This window comes from Grampus griseus (genome assembly GCF_964374135.1).
Source record: "Grampus griseus genome assembly, chromosome: 15".
NCBI classification, from domain to species: Eukaryota; Metazoa; Chordata; class Mammalia; order Artiodactyla; family Delphinidae; genus Grampus; species Grampus griseus.
Window position 1 is genome coordinate 23,735,198 of NC_139009.1, and position 21,501 is coordinate 23,756,698.

At 36.9% G+C, this 21,501-nt stretch overlaps 1 protein-coding gene across 2 annotated transcripts in view; it reads left to right on the top strand.

Moving 5' to 3' along the window:
- The window catches only part of LCLAT1 (lysocardiolipin acyltransferase 1), a 192,467-nt gene that overhangs the window by 87,889 nt on the left and 83,077 nt on the right, over positions 1-21,501 (top strand). For both annotated transcript variants that reach the window (XM_082671721.1, XM_082671720.1), the window contains 2 exons: positions 12,800-12,946; positions 18,979-19,095. In XM_082671721.1, the coding sequence (XP_082527847.1) occupies positions 12,800-12,946; positions 18,979-19,095 (264 nt within the window). The remainder of the gene's footprint in view (positions 1-12,799; positions 12,947-18,978; positions 19,096-21,501) is intronic.

Consider the following 21,501-nt stretch of genomic DNA (forward strand, 5'->3'; position numbering starts at 1 on the left):
GATGTAATGTACAGCATGGTGACTATAGTTAATAATACTCTTATATATTTGAAAGTTGCTGAGAGTAGATGTTAAAAGTTCTGATAAGGAGAATATTTGTAACTATGTGGTGATAGATATTAACTTAGACATACGGTGGTCATTTCATGACATGTACATATATGGAATCATTTTGTTGTACACCTAAAACTAATGTAATATTATGCATCAGTTACATCTCAACTTAAAAAAGAAGTAGTACAGCTTTATTGGGTGGTGTGAGGATTAAATTAAATGCCAGTAGAGTGTTATTTGCTGCTGCCTGTTATTTCTGTAGTTCCCTTTGGGACATCCACCCTCCCACCTTTTGCCTTACAGAGATCCATATTAGACCTCTGGTTTTTCTAGTGTCTCACAGACCCATGTTCTCTTTCCCTGATCACCTAATCTTTACTTCCTCCTATTCTGCAATGGTATACTCATTTTTTTTTATAAATTTATGTATTTTTATTTATGTATTTTTGGCTGTGTTGGGTCTTTGTTGCTGCGCGCGGTCTTTCTCTAGTTGCAGTAAGCAGGGGCTACTACTCTTCGTTGCAGTGCGTGGGCTTCTCACTGCGGTGGCTTCTCTTGTTGCAGAGCACGGGCGCTAGGCGCGCTGGCTTCAGTAGTTGTGGCTCGCGGGCTCTAGAGCTCAGGCTCGGTAGTTGAGGTGCACGGGCTTAGTTGTTCCACGGCATGTGGGATCTTCCCGGACCAGGGCTTGAACCCGTGTCCCCTGCATTGGCAGGCGGATTCTTAACCACTGCACCACCACGGAAGCCCCTATACTCATTTTTAACATTGTTAAAACTGTCTTCTCTCTTGTTTGAGTTTCTGTGTAAGTATTTCATTCTTAGCTTTCCCATTTTCTTTTCCCAAAAGATATAAGCTCCTTACAGTGTCTCTCACCATTGTAGGCTCTTAAAGTATTTGTAGACTTGATAGGATTTCATAAAAATGCAAACCATTAATGAGAACAGATTTTGGATTGAAGAAAAAAACCGATTTTAGAACCTTTAAAGTGAATAAGTGCAAAGTAAATTAAGCAAGGCAAAAGTGTAGGCAGGAAAAATAAAACAGAATGTGTTTGCAAATGGAGTATTAATGTTGGAGTTTGCAGGGGAAAATGAAAGAAAGGGAAGAGAATGGATGTGTCCTATTGGTCAGCTCTATCCTGCTTCAGACTATGCCAGACTTAGCTTGTTGACACTTGCCATGACTTTAGGGTGTATTTAATGTTGCTATGTATAATTATTTCTAAATAAATGTTTGCTTATCAGAGTTTGGAATATAATTATCTGGTTTCCTTAGTTCATTTACGAATGACCAAAGGGAAATAATATTATATATCTGTAGTGCCAGTTTGGAGAATGGATGAGAATTTAGAATTTGAAAGTTTTTTCTTAAAGTATGGAAGTAACAGACTTACCTAACAGGCTAGGGAAGAAACCATTAAGAGTGTTTAGATTCCAGTTCACATTGTAAAGAGTTTTGGTAAGCTGAGCTAGCTAAACTGTTTAGAGTCTGCTAAGGTATGTGAAATTAGATGTTAAGGAAAAAATGTCTGATAGATTTCAACTATTTATAATGATGGTTTAGACATAGGTTTTTATTTTTAGTCAACTTCATAACCACTTAGTAACAACGCAGGAAATATGAAACCCAGAGGTGTCATGAAAAGTCCATTTGCCTAGTGTTTTTGTACCAGGAAATTCGTGTGCCATCTGGCCCACCCAGCTCATGGCTCCTTGGTTTTTCTGGATCATTAGTTAATCACACTTGAGTGGCAAAAGGGTTGGAGGCTTTTAGAAAGCACAAAAAGAGGAGTAAACATTAAATGGATAGTGATTTAAAAAGTTGCCAAGTCGTGGATTGAACTAAACTCTCCCTGACATATACGTCCTGATTTTAAAGTAGATTGTCATATAATCCTACTGTTCTCAAACTGCACCATAAGGTAGTGGTGAAAACTAGGAACAACCACAAATTGTGAAATATATCTAGATTGTTCCAGAATGAGATCAGGGACAAGAAAGAAGTAACAGCATGGCCTCTGATGAATGCTTTTATCCACTCTCAGTTTGTTCAAGGCATGCAAAGTCTGAGTGTATCCTTACAGGCTCCTGTGGTGGTCCTGTTTTAGCTGGATAATTGAAACTGGGTCAGAGGCTTTTCCTAAGTCCGGCCTCCCTGAGAATAACCTGTCTCCCAAAATACTAAAATTTTTTTGGTCAAATCTGATCTATAGAAATAACTGGAATTTAAAAAATATGCCTTTGGCATTTTATAAGCATTCTTCTCTTTTTAAAGACCATGAATAAAAACTACTGGGTTAAAATCTATTGTATACCTTGCCCAATACGCTGGAGAAACAGTGGTTATAGCGCATGCTGCTGTTACACATGAACATGCTGCAAAACAAGCATCATACATTAGTTGGAAAGATAATCCATTTTATGTGGTCAAAATTTCAGTTTTAACTGTATTTAATGTATAAGTGTTAGATGTAAATTCATTTAAAGATATTTCTCACACAGTTTTAAGAATCACTAAATTTACTGAAGTCACCTTAATTTTATTAACTATTATATAGTAAGTACAAAGAATGGATAATTTCCTATTTGAGATATTTACAGTTTATAATACCCAACTTTATCTTCGGTGAGAGGGAAAACTCTCCCTCTCCTACCCAGCTTCCTCCTACTTAAAATGGACATTCATTAAAACTAGAACCGTCTTTAAGCCATGAATGTCTTTGACACCATTCAATTTGGTAGACCCTTTTAAAATTTAACAACACTTCATGCTGCTCTCCTATTTTACAACTCAGAGGATAAGATGAATAAATTTCTATATTGAAGTAAGACTCTCCTCAAGAGTCGGTATCAGTAACACCCCATTCCTACCAGTTTCTTTGGTATCTCTGAGGCGTCAGTTTTACTACCTGCGTCAGCTAAGTGAGGAATTACTAGTTACTAGTCACCCTGAGTAACAGCTGCTTGAGATTTCCTGGAAGGAATCTTTACAGCAGGGGTCCCCAACCCCCAAGCCGAGGACGGGTACCAGTGTGCAGTCTGTTAGTAACCGGACCGCACAGCAGGAGGTGAGCAGCGGGTGAGCGAGCCAAGCTTCATCTGCCACTCCCCACCGGTCTCATTGCCGCCTAAACCATCACCCCCTCCCCGCCGCCCCTGTCCGTGGAAAAATTGTCTTGCACGAAACCGGTCCCTGGTGCCAAAAAGGTTGGGGACCGCTACTCTACAGCACATATATTTGACACTCCCTCTGTGACCTATCTTCAAAGGCGGCTTTTAGTCAAGGATTCCTAGCTACTTAATTACTAAACTGTAGTTCTTACTTACAGCAAATTTTCTTGTCACCTGGCCACAAGAGACTGATTATTTTATTGCTTCCTACTGTAAATCATGGAAGGTTTCACAGCACCCTTCTTTCCTGTGTTGTTGCATTTGTTACTAAATACCTAAAGGCCAGAGAGGATGTTTTACTATTTTTAACAATGTATTTCTATGATACACACATCCCATGACAGAGAATGAAAATACCTCATATTGCCTTCCTCAGCCTCCTATCAGCCAGTCCCACCAAAGGGACCTAATAGGGAGACTCCTTGTTAGAAGGCTCTGGGAAGGATTTTCCTCCTTAATAAGAGGTTCATGAAGGGACAATGCCTCTCCTTTCCTACTTTGGGACATTATTGTGAGAGTACATCATACTTGGAGCTCCTGCAATCATCTTGCACCCAAGAGGATGGCCAAATAGAATGTGAGGGCCTGGCTTCTGAACCAGCCTTGGGGCCAGACTACATTTTATGTGAGACACATACACCCAGAGGGTTTATATGGCTTTCAGATTGGTATTCTGTTATTTATAGCCCAAAGGATCCTGATACATACAGCTTCTTTCCCACATTTCACCAATCTATAAAGAAAAGTATGCAACGATTGATGTAGTCATTCAGTAAATGTTACTATAATGGCTATCGTGAATTAAGATTTTTATGAAAACTGTCAGAAGAAATATAGTAGACAGTGTATTAAAATGTTTTAGTTCTATGGCTAGATGTCACATACAACTCTGTGTATTTTCAGATACATACAGATCGTTTTCATCTTAGCTACTACTGCTAGTTGAAAAATAAGTTTTTGTCCTTGTTGATTTTGTAGTTTCAGTTGCCAGGGTTGCTTGGCTGAGATGAGTTTGATGATTTTTTTTTTTTTTTCTTTTTGCCAGGGAGGGAGGGAAACCCATTGGGAACAAAGGTTTATTTTAGTTAAGTCATATGCCAGGCAGTATACCAGGATTATACTTCTTTCTAGAACTACATTGAGAACTAAGTAATTTTTTATGATTGTACTGAGATCTAAGTAACTTAAACGAAGCTTTTGTTTTGACTGTGTTAGCTGAGTTGTTAACAAAGCTCAAGTTCTGAGCTGTATGGAAGTTGACAGATTCTTTGGTTGGGAGACATGGTTCTGGGCTTTAAGGTTATTCAGTCAGTTACTTACTGGAGTTATACTGCGGTTGTTTACCTAAATTGGATATCCTGTTGATGTGCACCATCTCTAATACCTCAGTCAGCTGCACTGCTGCAGGCTGCGAGGCATTCCAGATGTGAGCTGGGAAGCATATTTTGACTCTAGGCCTTTCAGTACCCTCATTTGTACTGAAAATTGAAGAATTTCTTTGCCTAAATTAATAAGTAGATTCTAAAAACTACCTAAAATCCATGTTTTTATAACAGGGCAATTTTAGGAGAAAGAAGTAAAAGAATTTGGGGGGAGCTTTAGGGTTTTCTGTCCACTTTGCATTTAGTAGAGAAGCACAAATAAAGTCAGTCTTAAAATGATCAATTTGAGCCAACTTTGAAAAGGGTGTTTTACAATAATAGTAAAAAAAATAGGAGAGATGGACCCAATGTACTTTATAGTTTGTTTTTCAACCTTAATTTCAAGAGATAACTTGATTCTAGCGCCTTCAGTTTTCCTTTCACTTGTGGCTAAATAAGTACCTATAAATTGTAATGATATTTTTAAAGAGAAAGGCAGCATTGTAATACTGGGGAAAAATTGAATTAGCTGTTGTATTTATTATATATGTCATTGTTAAGGGAGTTTACGAAACCCAGTGTGGCCTTTTTTCCCTTGTTTATTCTTGTCCTTAAATCTTATGGGAATTATTTTCCTTATGCTTGAAGTCAGATATTTCTGAGAGTCATTGTGTAATGAATACCAGGCAGGGACATATCATGTAGCCAAGATTTAACATGTCCTTCCACAATAAAAATAATGTCCCAACTATATCTTAGAAATGTGGTTACTGATAATCTTCAACTATTACAATCAAATAAACGGCATAGTAAGTGAATCCCAAGTAAGAACACCTAGGTCTTTGATTTTAGAATGCAAAATAGCTGTTATTCATGTATTTTTAAATTAAACAGTAGTTTGCATTAACATTAGATGTTCTTAAATACCTTTTTATATGGAATAATTTTAGATGTATTGAATATTTGCAAAGACAGTACAGAAAATTTTCCTATTTTCACCCATCTTCCCCTGATGTTAACCTCTTACACAGCTGTGGAACATTTGTCAAAACAAAAGATTAACATGGGTACAATACTATTAACTGAACTACAGACTTTATTTAGATTTCACCAGTGTTTCCACTAATGTCCTTTTTCTGTTCTGGGATCCAATTGAGGATCTCTTTTTTTTTTTTTTTAAAGTCACCATGTCTCTGTAGTCTTCCTCCATTGTGTGGCAGTCTGTCTTTATTTTAGTGCTTTTGAAGAGAACTGGTCGGATATTTTGTAGAATGTCCCTCATTTTGAGTTTGTTTTGCATTTGCTTTTCATGACATTTTCTCATGATTAGTTTTGGGTTTTGGGAAAAAGCCCCACGGATATGAAGTGACTTTCTCATCTCATCAGGAGGGTTCATGATATCAACCTGGCTTATCATGAGTGATGTTAATTGTAATCATTTGGTTAAGGTGGTGTCTGCCAGGGTTCTGCACCACAAAGTTAATGTTTTCTCCTCTCTCTCTGTATTTTATTCGGTAGGGCTGGTTGTGGGCAGGGGGAATTAAGCTTCACCTCCTTGGAGTGGGGAGCATCTACATATTTTATTTGCAATTCTGTGAAGGTTTGTCCCTTCTCAGTCATTTAATTATGCCAATATGAACTTATCAATATTTATTTTATTCTTTGGGTTATAATCCAGTACTATTGTTATTTATTTTGTTGCTGAAGTTGTTCCAGCTTTGGCCATTGGGAGTTTTTGCAGGTTGGCTCTTACGTCCTTTTGGGTCCCCATATTTCTTTTTTTCTTTTAATCATTTTCTTATTTTCTGGTGGTACAAGATTCTTGTATTTTTCCCTGCCCCAGCCCTAGGCTCAGCATTTTCCTAAGGAACCCTAGTTCCTTTGATTAAAGCAAGGTGTTAGAAACTACGATCTGGGCACTGACTGTGCTCTGTATAGTTTTCTATTACTGCTTGTACCATGAATGGAGTCACCTTAAACCACACATATTTATCATCTCACAGTTCTGGAGGTCAGAAGTCTGATGTGGGGCTCATTGGGCTAAAATCAAGGCATTTGCAGGACCAAATCCTTTCTGTTAGGCTCCTGTGGAGAGTCTGTTTCCTTGACATTTCCAGTTTCTATTGGTCACCCACATTCTTTGGCTCCTGCCTCCTTTTCCTCCATCTTTAAGGCCAGCAAGAACCAGCTGAGTCCTCCTCACATAGCCTCACTCTGACACTGAGTCTTTCCCTGCCTCCATCTTCCACCTTTAAGGACCTTTATGATTACACTGGCCCCCCCAGGCTAATCCAGGATAATCTCCCTATTTTAAATTCAGCAGATTAGCAACCGTAATTCTTCTTTGCCATGTAATGTATTCACACTTCTGGGAATTAGGATGTGGATATCTTTTGTGGGGGCATTATTCTGCCAACCACATGCTGGTGGCTACTGCCTCTCTCAGTGTATAGAGCTAGTAATATATGTAGCTTAGGAATCAGTTGTGCAACAGGAACAGATATCTCAGATGGCACTTCATCTGTAATACTGATTAAATGGTAAATCTCACATAGTATGAAAAACAGGTTTTTGGTTCCACCATAGGGTAAAACCCCGAAACTGTAATCATAACCAAGAAATTGCATCTTGCCAACCAAAAGCCATCAATAAATAGGTATTTCTTCAGTGTCAAGCAAGACTTTCTACTCTCTGCAGGTAGATATAATCATCTCTTTGTGGAGTCTAGTGAAATTTGCAGTAAGGGTGGTTTTATCCATTTTGTGGTTTTTCAAATTTGAAATTATATTTGGAATTGAGTTTCCTTTAGGATATTATTTAATTGTCTGCTCATATTTTATACTTTGATTTCTGTCTTGTATTTTCAGCACAAGCACATTTGAAACCTAATGATACAGGCATGTTCTAAAAGGATTATTACAGGAAAAAGTCATAGAATTGATTATCTGCCTCCTCTCAATGTTTTTAAAAGCCAGAGCCTCATGTAAGTTCATCATCTTAGATGAGGGATATAGAGAGCATTACCTAATTTCAAATGTGAGTTCAAAGAAGACAGAGCTTCCCTAACTTGGTGTAGCATTTTGCTAAATGCTGACATAGGTTGAAATTCTGAGAAATAGTACTTGTTCTGGATTCATTTGTATAACCATTGTTATGCACAACCACACAGTCAGCAAACATAGTATTTGCTTATGATTGTTGTGATACGAGTTTATATAAAATTTGCATCTGTTCATATTATCACTCATTTTCATTTAATAGAGGCCTGTGGGTAACATTCCCTTGGTTGTATCCACACCCTCTATTCAGGATTGAAAATATGTTGAAGAGAACAGTTTGTTTTATCTCTTGCACATTGCTTTTTGTTTCTGGTATTGCATTCATAGTCCCAAAGTAAATACCGTAATGAATTAATAAGTACCTGGACAACAATGATGAATTAATCTATTTTTGAAGTTCAGTTTTTAGTACAATAGGTGAGTAGTATAGATATTTTTATGATTCTCTTAACTACAGTTGACCCTTGAACACAGGTTTGAACTGCATGGGTCCATTTACCTGTGGGTTTTTTTTCAATAAATACGTACTACAGTACCATACAATTTGTGGTTGGTTGATTCGTGGATGCATAACCATGGATATGGAGGGGATGACTGTAAAGTTATAAGTGGATTTTAGGCTGTGCGTGGGGGTAGGCACCCCTAACCCCCATGTTGACCAGGGGTTAACTGTATACTCATCTACACTAAAATGAAAAAAGGACGAATGGATACAGAAGATGTGGCCCATATATACAGTGGAATATTACCAGCCAGAAAAAGGAACGAAACTGGGTCATTTGGAGAGCCGTGGATGGACCTAGAGACTGTCATACAGAGTGAAGTAAGGTCAGAAAGAGAAAAACGTATGTTGTGTATTAGCACATATATGTGGAATCTAGAAGAATGGTACAGATGAACCGGTTTGCAAGGCAGAAATAGAGACACAGATGTAGAGAACAAATGTGTGGACACCAAGGGGGGAAAGTGGTGGGGGGGGTGGGATGAATTGGGAGACTGGGATTGACATATATACACTAATGTGTATAAAATGGATAACTAATAAGAACCTGCTGTATAAAAATTAAATAAAATTAAATTTAAAAAAAACAAAAAAAGGAAAAAGAAAATGCTGAAAAGGGCTTACTTTTTATGGAGAAAGAATGCATGTTAAAAATACACTCAAGTAAATTGGTTGGGTTTTCCTTTTTCCTAGCCAACTCTAAAATTTGATAAAAGAAAATTTAAGCCAAGGAAAACCAGGTTCTAAAATTATGGAATACCTCTGGACAATAGAGTATGCTTAGAGATTACTCCTTTCTGCTTTGAGAATGCAGTGCTGGTAATGTAAATGGGATTTTTGAAAGTAGATGGTGATAACAGAGCCATGCCAGCATCCACAGAATCTATTTTTATAAACCTGCCAGGCTCTCAGTACTTGTCTGAGAAATTCAGGTGATAGACAGAAAGTCCTCCAATGGAAAAAGTATAAAACAGGCAAGTTATATAGACTAATTTCAAATGACAGGATCAGTTGCACTGTCATTTATCAGCCCATAGACTTATGAAATAAATGTCATAAAACTGTATGAGGACCTCAAGAATGTTAAGAAAAATCTGGATATTGCTTTAAACGTGAATAACATGTGTACTGATGGCAATGAAATGAGAAGAAAAAGACTCACGAGGTCTTCCTGTGGTTTTTATGAGAAGGAGAAAACATTTAAGCTAAAGGGAGTAAAACAGATTCAAAAGCATTAGTGATGTATAATGTATAAATGGAACATGAAAAGGCAAAGCACAAAGGGGAAGAATCATCACGTCTTCAGAGGAGAGGTCCAAGAGGCTGACTGATTTAGTCTTTTTACTTCCCTTTCTGGGATTTCCGAAACATACACATAATATTTGAAAAGTTTTATGACACAGCCCTATGGGTTTTCCTACTGCTCCCTCCCCCCAAGGGAGCAACAGATATTCTCACTTGGAATGGAGAAATACACAACCTGTCAGTATTGTTCAGTCTAGAACATCCTTTACAAATATGAGGACAATGCAGAATTAACATTTGAGAAAAATACACAGCTTTAAAGAAAGTCTAGGAATAAACTCTCTGAGGAATAGACATTTCTCTGAGGAGAATTTATACTGTGTTTCACTGATACCCTTAGAGAGATTCAAGTATGTATTGCAAAGAGGCTGTTTAGTACAGTGGTTAAAAACATCAGCTCTGGAGCCAGACTGCCTGCATTTGAAACCTGATTTTACCACTTACTAGTTCTCTGAGTTCTCAGTGTGCCTTAGTTTCTTCATCCATAAGATAGGAATAATAATTTTACCTAGTTCATAAAGTTGTCTTGATAACTAATTGAATTAATGAAAAATGCTTAGAACAGTACTAGGCACATAGTAACCATTCAATAAACATTTTTTTAAAATTACTCCTCTTTGTACTTGTCATAGCTTATTATAGTTTTTGCTATTTGTCCATAAAATTTGACAATTAAACAGTTGATTGCTGAAATAAAAATTAGTAGACTAGAAACAGCTAAAGATGAAATTAATGAGTTAGATGACTAAGCTAAAAGATTTTCCCTTAAACACAGCATCAAATGAAGGGAGATAAAAAGTATGAGAGGACAAAACCAGAAGTTTTAACATCTATCTAAGAGAAGTTCTAAATAGAAAGTCTGAGAGAATGAAGAAGAGAAAAAGTAGTGTTTTCTTAAATAATGGAAGGAATATTCCCAAAGTTAAAGAGACTCATATTGGAAGAGTGTACCAACTGCTGAGCAGAATTAATGAAAAAGTTGCATACTGGTGAAGTCTCACAAAACCAAAGATAAAGAGAAAATAAAGCTTCCAGAGGGGAAAAAAATTATCTGCAGAAATCAGATTGATATCAGACTTCTATAAGAAGATTGTGGGAAAAACAGCTTTGAAATTCCTAGGGGAAAATGATTTAAAATCTCAAGTTCTGTTTTAAGCCAAGCTAGCCTCCAAAATTGAGAACAACAACAACAACAAAAAAAACATTTCGTAAATGCAAAAACTCAAACATTTTTTTGAAACAAGTTCCTTAAGGAGGACTAACAGAAGGACATAGGATATAAGAAACAATGATAAGAAGAGAAGCCAACAGACTTAACCCGAGTCAAGTCTAAATAATTAAAATCGTTCTGTGAAGCATAAGGAATAGTAGTAGTAATAATAATAGCAATTTGGAGGAACTATTGGATGATTTCTACAAATCTTGGAAGAGGGACAAGAGGAAAGCATAATTTTTTGTTTGGGGGAAGATTATTAACTCAAAGTTGATAGAATTATTTAAGTTTAAATGTTTGTAAAAATAGAAAGGTGAAAAAATTTTAAGCATGAGCTTTAAAATAATAAAATAGAGTTTATAATTTCCAAAACACCAGCGTAGGGCTGGGCAATTGTGAATGGGAACTTTTTTGGTTACATTTTTATGTTCCTTGGTGCAATATCCTTGGTATTATTGTAACTTCTTAATCATAATGACAATAACTATTACTTATTGAATACTTTGTGCTAAATAATCTTAATTTATTTCTTACAACAACTCCTATCAGGTAAATACTGTTGCAGCATTATGCTTATTTTTACGTTTGGGGTCAATAAGGGACAAAGGCTTAAAGCTGAACAGCTGGTTTATGGTGGAACTATGATTCTAACCCAGGCAATTTCATTCCAGAGTTATACCGCCTACAAACTGCACTGTGGATGTAGGTGTCCTCAGGTAAAAGAGGAGACATGTAAGAGGGGGCAGGTGCGGGATCAATTCCAGTACAGGTGGATATGACTGACAAATACAGTGGGTGAGCAGCAACTGGACACATTATCGGCAAGACCCTATACTAAAGTGTGGATTATTTGGGAATATGCTTATTTATATTTGTAGAATACAGTATTCTAGTTTGGACTTAATTCAAACCAAATAAAGTCCTACAGATTTTAAAATCATGATTTAATGATAATTTTATATATTCTTAGGGTACTACTGTATTTACTAAATGATAATAGCTATTATTTTAGTTGTGTTTTTAAGAAACTACCACTCATCCCCTCTAGCTGAACTAGTAAAAGTATATTGTAAAGATACACATGACAATAAGGGAGATGGACTCTTCTGGGATATCCAAGAGGTGAACCCAAAGACTGGCCAGCCATTGTGGAAGGCTCTCTTTTGTTCTTGATCACAGTCAGCTTTATGTGCCTCAAGAGCAGTTGTTTAGGTCTTCACTATAGTGTGCTACCTTTACTTTGCCTCAGGTGCTACTGTCTCTGTTATCTGCTTTTTTTGTCCGTCCATTTGTCTTATATATACCAGCTTGTTTTCTCCATGGTCCCAGGTAAAATTCCTGAGAGAGAACATTTGGCCAAGACAGTTACTGTGTATGGGCCAAGGGTTTCATGCTTCATGGACTATTGAATAGACTATTCATTGTCCGCCTTAAGTCAGATATTTACCACAGTAGTTCGTCATTTCTGGCCAGGGAGGGATGCCAGCTGGGAAAAACCTGGCTCGTCTAGAGCTGCCTCTTCAGTAGCAAGGTTGAATTCGCCTTAGAGAAAGGGAATGTGATCACAGCGTATGCTCTAATTAATGTGTTTAGTAGTCATTGCGTATTTTCTTTTTAAAATAACTCTAAAGAAGAGATTACATTGAAAACAGCAATTGGATTTAGAGATCGAGTAGTACAGAAAGGGAAATAGTAAAGACAATGCTCGTATACATGGCTTGAGAACAATCCCGTGCTTACTGCTTTGTAAGCCTGATAACACATAGTCATATATCTCTTGTAGGTAACTTGGTTAAAGTATCTGTTTAAGTTAGGATTGTTAACTTTGGGTGAGTTACTGATAGATAGTAAGGAAGTTTTTCTCCTTGTTATTTTAATAGCTAGGTTTTGCTTGAAAAGAGGTTTTTGAGAATTTTGCAAATTCCAGAATTTAACAGACTCTTTTAAGAATATTCTCTGGTATATCTGTTATTTAATCCAAGATCAGTGCTGAATTTAAGGTATATCATGAGATGCTTATTATGAAAGTAAATAATTTATAGTAAAACTCCAAAACTCTGAAATATTATATTCAGAAATATGTGGATATTGGTATTAAAATTATACATAAATACTTGTTAAATTGATTCTAGGTTGGGCCATGCAGGCTGCGGCCTATATCTTCATTCATAGGAAATGGAAGGATGATAAGAGCCATTTTGAAGACATGATTGATTATTTTTGTGATATCCATGAACCACTTCAACTCCTCATATTCCCAGAAGGGACTGATCTCACAGGTAAGGTACCCTTTGTTTGGATCACAGAATTTTAAAACATGAAGGAACTCCAAAATTAGCTATCTAGTCTAAACTTCTCAGTCCTCAGATGAAGCAACTGAATACCAACAAGATTATTGGCCCATCCCTGGGGTCACTCAGTTAGTCAGCAGCACATCAGAACCCAGAACTCCTGGTTTCCAGCCCATAGAGTTTATGATGGGCAACTCCAAGAGGTATTATTTATACTTGCCATCTTAGAGCTTTATATTTTAAGTCTCGGTATATACTTTAAATATCAGCCTTTTACTTTATATAGTTTGTACATAACCACAAAAAACCTCAAGTAGCCAAAACAATCTTGAGAGAGAAGAACAAAGCCTAGTTTTAAAATATCTATTCACTGTCCTCTTCCAAGATCCGTATTTATCCATTAGACCCTTTTTTTCCAACTTCTTTCTTATAAGAAAAGGATCTGGGCTTCCCTGGTGGTACAGTGGTTAAGAATCCGCCTGCCAATGCAGGGGACACAGGTTCGAGCCCTGGTCCGGGAAGATCCCACATGCTGCGGAGCAACTAAGCCTGTGGCGCCACAAGTACTGAGCCTGCGCTCTAGAGCCCACGAGCCACAACTGCTGAGCCCACGTGCCACAACTATTGAAGCCTGCACGCCTAGAGCCTGTGCTCCACAACAAGAGAAGCCACTGCAATGAGAAGCCTGTGCACCGCAATGAAGAGTAGCCCCCGCTTACCGCAACTAGAGAAAGCCTGTGCGCAGCAACAAAGACCCAACACAGCCAAAAACAAATCAAGTAATTAATTTTTTTAAAAAAAGGAAAGGATCTAATAGTAACCAGTTTCACTTGTTGATTTAAGTTAGTATGTTGCCTTTTTCCTGTTTTTTAATAATTTATTTATTTTACTTATTTTTGGCTGCGTTGGGTCTTCGTTGGTGTGCGCATGCCTTCTCTAGTTGTGGAGAGTGTGGGCCACTCTTCGTTGCGGCACACATGCTTATTGTGGTGGCTTCTCTTGTTGCGGAGCACAGGCTCCAGGCTCACAGGCCTCAGTAGTTGTGGCACATGAGCTTAGTTGCTCTGCGGTATATGGGATCCTCCTGGACCAGGGCTCGAACCCGTGTCTCCTGCATTGGCAGGCAGATTCTTAACCACTGCACCACCAGGGAAGCCCCTTTCCTGGTATTTTTAAAGCCTTATTTCTAATACAAGCTGGAAAGGCCTTGTCCTTTTCCTAAAGAAAATTCAGCCATCGTTGAGTTGTAGAGGCGACACAGGAGAATATATCTAGGACTTCTCTATCTTCCCAGATACCAAATTACACAGGCCAAGAATGCCAGTGGATCTCAAGGAATTCTTTTTTTTTTTGCGGTACGCAGGCCTCTCACTGTTGTGGCCTCTCCCGTTGTGGAGCACAGGCTCCGGACGCGCAGGCTCAGCGGCCATGGCTCACGGGCCCAGCCGCTCCGTGGCACGTGGGATCCTCCCAGACCGGGGCACGAACCCGTGTCCCCTGCATCGGCAGGCGGACTCTCAACCACTGCGCCACCAGGGAAGCCCTCAAGGAATTCTTTAAAAGATTAAAAACAAAATGCAGTCTTTCATTCTTACTAAATCAGTGGGCTTCACATCTTTTTTGAACCACAGGTCATTTCTGCAGGTGAAGCCTTCTATTGCAGTCTAGGATTTCTAAGACGGAGAGAAGAACTGCTCTGGTTGATGAATATTGGTGGGGGAGGGAGTAAGCTACAACAGGAAGTAGTTTTATAGAATCCTTCAATTCAAAAGAGCAAAATTCAAAAGCTTTAGTACCCTGGTTACTTTAAGAAGAATACAGCAGAATTTGAGAAGGGCCCAATGTATAAACGTCTGCTGTACCAGGGAAGACAGACTTAAGCAGGTTAGAACTGAAATCTAAGACTCACAGATAGTACGGAGAGATCCCTGTGAACTTGTCTTCTAAATCCTCAATACTAGATCGAGGTAGCTAAGAGCTACCAAGAAAGGCAACCCTTAGAACCTGAGAGGAGAACAAGTAAATGAACAATCTAATTCACTCTGTGGACATAGTAATTTATGGAACCTAGTACCCCCAAAAAGAGTGCAAGATGGAAAATACAAATTACACAACTACTTAAGTAGGTGAATGGGTGACTAAACTGTAATATGTTAATAGGGAAATTAAAGTATTTTGGGAAACATTTACCATTAATACCAAGGAAGAGATCTTTGACTAATGTATGACAGATTGGAACTGAGCTAAATGAAGCACGGCAATTTTTATATACTAGTATTATGTACTAAATTATACTTACTGTATATGTTTGATTTTTGTAGTTAAAATTCTAATAGTAGTTGGGTCACAGAAGGTAATACTGAGTATAATATTGGCTGCATATTGTTTAAGTTTGAAAATATATTGTAAGTTGTAAGTTGATTGATTCCCAGAACTGAACTATCATTAGGAAATTTCAATGGACAGACAGCCATATTTACATTTTTTAATCCTTAGAATGTATAATACTCAAATTTGAGTATTGAAATATCATCTGTGTTAGAGTATAGAAAGTCATTTACTGAAATGATAGATTTTGTGAATGCCAAAATGTACACTAAAGAGTGGCAACTGTGGAAGTTATTTAGTAATTAAACGCTAATGGGATAAAAGCTCATGGGTTGCTGTTACTTTGGTACATTAGTATTAAAATGTTCATACATTAGACCTTCAGAGTTTATAAAGTAGATATTTAAAACTTTTCAGTCTGTATTTTCAAGTGTCTTTTTTAGGTGATGAACTTAACATCTAGTTGAATATTTTCAGGGTCCAGAGTACTTATTATTACATAATGTAGTTGAATATTTTTAAAGTTAAAACAGTATTTACATTTTAAGGCCAACTTGCAAAAGTCAGACTATTTGCGAGATAGAGGAAATAAATAGACTGATCTTGAAGTTAAAAAAAATTTTTTTAAACAGTATTTTACAAATAGTTTTGAGTTGGGATATGATTTTTTTTTTTTAAGTAGGCTAGCAAAATACCTTTGGTTTGAAAATGTATCTGTTAACTCAAAGGTGTTTTTAGCTACCACAGTTAACTTTACAGTTGGGTTTTTAAGCCCAAAGAGAATGTTTTATAATCCTCTTCAAGTTGTGAATCCAACTTGTTTGCACATTTTCAAATTAGTACGTTTAAATTAACTTTATATTCTATTTTCATATATTATTGTTGTTTATAACTTTTTTTTTTGCTTATGCAAGTAATATATGTTATTTTGGGGAAATTTATAAACATAGAAGGGAGCACAAATATTACTCTAATCCCACTGCCCATAAAGAAGCACTATTCTAATTTTGTTCCATTGTTTTTGGGTCATTTGGTCACACGTGCATGTGCGCACACACACATACACGTATACATACACACATCCATAGGCATATATATGTGCACACATACACGTAATTTTAAAATTGGAAAACCAGAACTACACTTTTCTTTGTACTTACTATTGTATTCTCTCACATCATTAGTCAAGGTTGTCCAGAAAAACAGAACCGTGTGTGTGTGTGTGTGTGTGTGTGTGTGTGTGTGTGTGTGTGTGTGTGTGTGTGTGTGTGTGTGTGTGTGTGTGGAGAGAGAGAGAGAGGGAGAGAAAAAGAGATAATGGGTGGGGGGTGGCAAATTTATTTTAAGGAAATTAAGGATTCTGGAGGGTGGCAAGTCAGAAATATACAGGGTATGTCAACAGGCTGTGACTCCAGGGAAGAGTTGCAGTTTGAGTCCAAAGGCAGTCTGCTGGCAGAATTCTTTCTTGCTTGAGGAGATTAGTCTTTTTCTCTTAAGACCTTCAACTGACTGGATGAGGCCCACCCACATTATGCAGGATAGTCTGCTTTACTCAGAGTCTACTGATTTAAATATTAATCTCATCAAAAAACACTTTCACAGAAACATCTAGAATAATGTTTGACCAATATCTGGGTACTTTGGCCTAGTCAGTTTGACACATAAAATTAACCATCACAGTTGGTATATTATGATTTCCTGTTTTGTTTTAAGAAAGGAAAGCTTTTCTAGGTTTTAACAATTATATAATATTACATGCAATTAAACACCCTTGTATGTAAAACTTATTCATTTAATAGATATATGAGTGCCTGGAGATGTATATACAAAAAAGTCTCTTCATGAGACTTTTCATGAAGCTTACTTTCTAATGAGGAAAAACAGATTAAAAACTAATAATAAAAATATGTCTAGTATTCATAAATGCTGTACAGAAAAGCAAGATAAGGAGAGAGAGAGGGAGAGAGAGTAATAAAAGATGGGGACATAGGGTGCTGTTTTATATAAGGTGGTTTGAGGAGGCCCCTTAAGTTCTTATTTAAGGAGAGACTAAATGAACAAAGCAGAAAATCATGCAGATGGCTGGGTAGAAGGCATTCTGGGAAGAACCACTGCACAGACTCTGAGGTGGGAATATGCCTGGCTGGTTTGAGAACATCCGAGCAGCCAGTAGTCTCACTGGAGTGGTAGGCGTGCCGGCATTGGAGTGTTACAGGGAGCAGGCTAACGAGATAGGAGGTTGTGGTGAGAAAGTGGGGTGCTAGTCTGTCAGTCCTAATAATCATAGTCTGGGGATGGGTAGATAACGTGGGGATGGAGGGGAAAATCTGCATCTCTGATCTGTGATTATTTCTTACTTCCCACATTGTGCCTGTGCCTTTTAGAGCTACTTCCACCTGTATTCACATTCTACAACAGCTTTCAGTTTTGTCTTCAGATCCCCCAAGTCTGTGACCAGCTGGAAGAGCAAACTGAAGAGTAGTTAACTACTCTTCTTTGTGGTGTCTCTGGGATTCCCAGTCGCATGTAAGGTCCTGCCAGTTGTCTATAAAATACTGTTCTGTAGTCCCATGCCCAGAATATTCCCCTCAAACGAATGTGAGAGGAGCTTATTACTTTTCTTGTTTAGAGCTTTTACTTTTGACTTGCTGGAGATCTGTTTAATTTTTTGACTCAGTTTATAGGAGTGTTTTTGAATATTTTAGTGTCGTGGAATCCATCTATAGTTTTTTGAGATTTTGAGGATTCTGTGGTCTTAAATTTACTCCACGGAAAGTAGTATTTTTACATATAGGTTTTTTCCTGGTGACTTGGAATGGTCTATAAATTTCAGGATGCCGCTGAGGATTGCAGGTTCTAACGTCTGCTGTCATCAGAAGGTATTTCATGATCTCCCCCAGCAGCTAAGGCCAAATTTCTGAACACTTTACTTTTTCCAAATGTAATTGCTGAATAATGGGTTTGGTTCTTCTTGGAACTTATAAAGTTACCTCATGGAATGGAAAAAGAAGATTTTGCCAACAATTGGAACATATACTTGACTCAGTAACTATATTCAGCCAAACCATGTTCAGATGTTTGTACATGGTGTGCTGATCATGTGCCCATTCTGTCGTGGAGTGGTGTTGGTTAGTAATGTCAGTGTGCTCTGTGCCTGAGCAACGCAGATACTTCACTTTGCACTGAAGCCCTAAATTATTGGGTTAAAAAAATGGTGATCTATTTGGCAAATTGTTAGTTATTTCTTCTGGATGTCTAGATCCTTATGTATTATTACTATTTTAGTTTTACTTTATTTCATCTTTATATTTTAGTATTTCAATTTTTCTTATGTAACGACTATTTTATGAAAATTTTAGTTATTAGTATTTTATTTGTATTTCAGTTTTCATTGTATATTGACTATTTTATGAAATCTCTTAAAGAATTTTAAGGATTTGAATATGAATTTATAAACTGCTATAAAACATCTATTAATACCTTATTATAAAATTTCTGAAATTCCAATTAAGTAGGTAACTCTGGGATCTTTGTTAGGGATTTACCAAAGTATTTCTATCTTATCATTTGATTCAGTATATTAATTACAGAAACATTAACTGCCATTTTTATCAAAGAAATTCTGCACCATTTCCTTACCTCACTTATCTTCCTTTATTTTATGGCTTCTAATGGCCTATTGTTTTGTTTAGAAAATAGCACGGCTCGAAGTAATGAATTTGCTGAAAAGAATGGACTTCAGAAATATGAGTACGTCTTACATCCAAGGACTACAGGCTTTACTTTTGTAGTAGACCGTCTAAGAGAAGGTAAGCACCCATCTCAAAGTGTACTTTTTTATATAAGTGGAAGAAATTGCTAAACTTCACATATAACTCTGTTGAATTTACAAAGCACTTTTTCATACTTTATCTCAAGAAATGAGACACTGTATTTTTATGCTAACTTGACCCCATGCACTAAAATGTTTTATTATGTATTCTTTAGAAATATAAAGAATCTTTGTCAGAAACAAAACATTTTTTCTCCTTTTTTGGAATAGACAGAAAATAATACATACAGTTAGACTATCATTCCATTTTTAAATGCTTCTCAAAGCAGCAAAACTGTCTTGAAAGTATCTTATCACTTATAATATAGTTATTTATAGCTTAAAAAATATTTTTACATTCATTATTCCACTCACTGCAACAAGTGATTCCGGTTGGTAGGAAGGCAAGTACTGCTACCTGTATTTTGTTGTTAACTAGAAGTGGCATCCAGGGTTGTTCATAAATTTTCAAAGATCACGGATGGAACCTTGTTCTTCTGCTTCCTACTCTGTGGCTCACACTACCCCCTTCCCACCCCCACGTCCTCTAGAGCCGTGCCTGTTGAAGGGCATCTGGAGCCAAGGTGATTGCATTGACCATATCACACCCATTTAAATGTTTACATTTTGATATTTTTATGAAAAAAAAACAGTTGGACATTTTGTTATAGCTGCATATGTAAATACTTATATATTCATACACACATGTATATACAAATGGATAACAGACATATGGATATATACGAAAAAGGAACTATTCAGAAACATACTGAAGTGTTATTAATTTTACAAGAACAAGTCAAAGCCCAGAGTCACCTAGCAGAAGAAAAATCTTGTTTGCATGTTTCTCCTCTCCACTCTGATTTCTAGCAAACCATATTGTATAAAGGTGACATCTGTGACAAATTATCACCTTCATTTGATAATTGTTATGTTGTCATAAAACTGCTTGTGCCTAACATGAAAGGCCTTGAAACATTATATAAGAAAAGGTATAAATTTCTTACTTCTTACCCTAATTGTCATCACTATTGTTCCCTTAGGGTTTAATGTACTTTAAGATGTAAAGTATAACCTCATTTAGTGAACCCTGCCAAAACGAAGCATCTTTACAACTAAGTACTCATGATATAAAAGAAATGCATAGTCAATCCAAAATCACATTACTGTTAGTTCACATAGTAAACTAAAAATGTTGTCCCTGTTAGTTTGGCTTGCTTTTGGAATTCGGTGGTTATAACTAACATGAAATGGAAACATGGGCTTTATGGTCATATTGTGTATGAATAGTGAGTGTCCATCTACCCATAGAAGCTCATGGAGAACACAGTTCTTTATGCCTATGGAATAGGACAGGGGGGTACCAAGACATTAAAACAGGGATGCTGCTGCTTTTTGTTTTTTTTGTTTTTCTTCCCCAAAACATGGTATCACTTACTGTGGCATTCAATTTAGACTCTCCCTTCTCATTCAACAATATGTTTTTTATTTTCTAACAATCTGATATTTTATAGTATTTAATGATTACTTTAAAAGTATTTCTGACATCATGGAACATGCTGTTGGAACACATCTTTTGCTAATAAAGATCTTTTTAATTGCAGGCAGGATAGTTGAGAGATTATTTTATAGTGGATGAGGATATAACTACAGAGCTCTCTGTTCTGAAATCTGGAAAATATTTTAGTAGCAAACTGATTTATAACTTTGGGGAACATGTATTACTTAGTCATCACTCAGAGTACTAGTCAACAACTACAGTATGTCATTTTTCCTGCCAGAAGTGGCAACTGATTTTTCCCCCTTCTCTGTATCAGTAAAGAAAGAAACACAGATGACTTCATTTGCTTCAGCTAAAAAAAGTTAGATGACTCCATTACTTCAGTTAGAAAAGTAGAATGGGTCCTATACACTATGATAATAATAGAAACAAGAAATATGATGACAATAATTATAATAGTAACAGCAGCTAACGTTTACTGAGCATTTACGAAGTACCAGGCATTAAGCTAAGTGTTCTGTATGTGTAAGGTCAGTTAACCCTCACAACAACTGTCCTGGTAGTTACCAGTATTTAACTTGTAGAGCAAAACTGAAGCAGAAATTGAAGAATCAGCTCAAAGTTATTGGAACATGGTTTGTCTGACTGAATAAACCTGTGTTCTTTCTACTGTAATATGATGCCTCGTATATTTATAGTGTGATTTTAGTTAAAGCACCTTTGTAATAATAGTGAGCTGGATGGTTTTCTTCAAGGAAAATATTTTAAAAGAAAGAAGAGGCTAAATGGCCAGATCATGGAGGGATGGGAGTCACAAGGGAAGTGGTTATGATGCTGCCTGAGACGACAGGGAGAGCAGGCACAGTCATCTAGTCAGAGTATCATTTTAGGAAAGAAACCTAA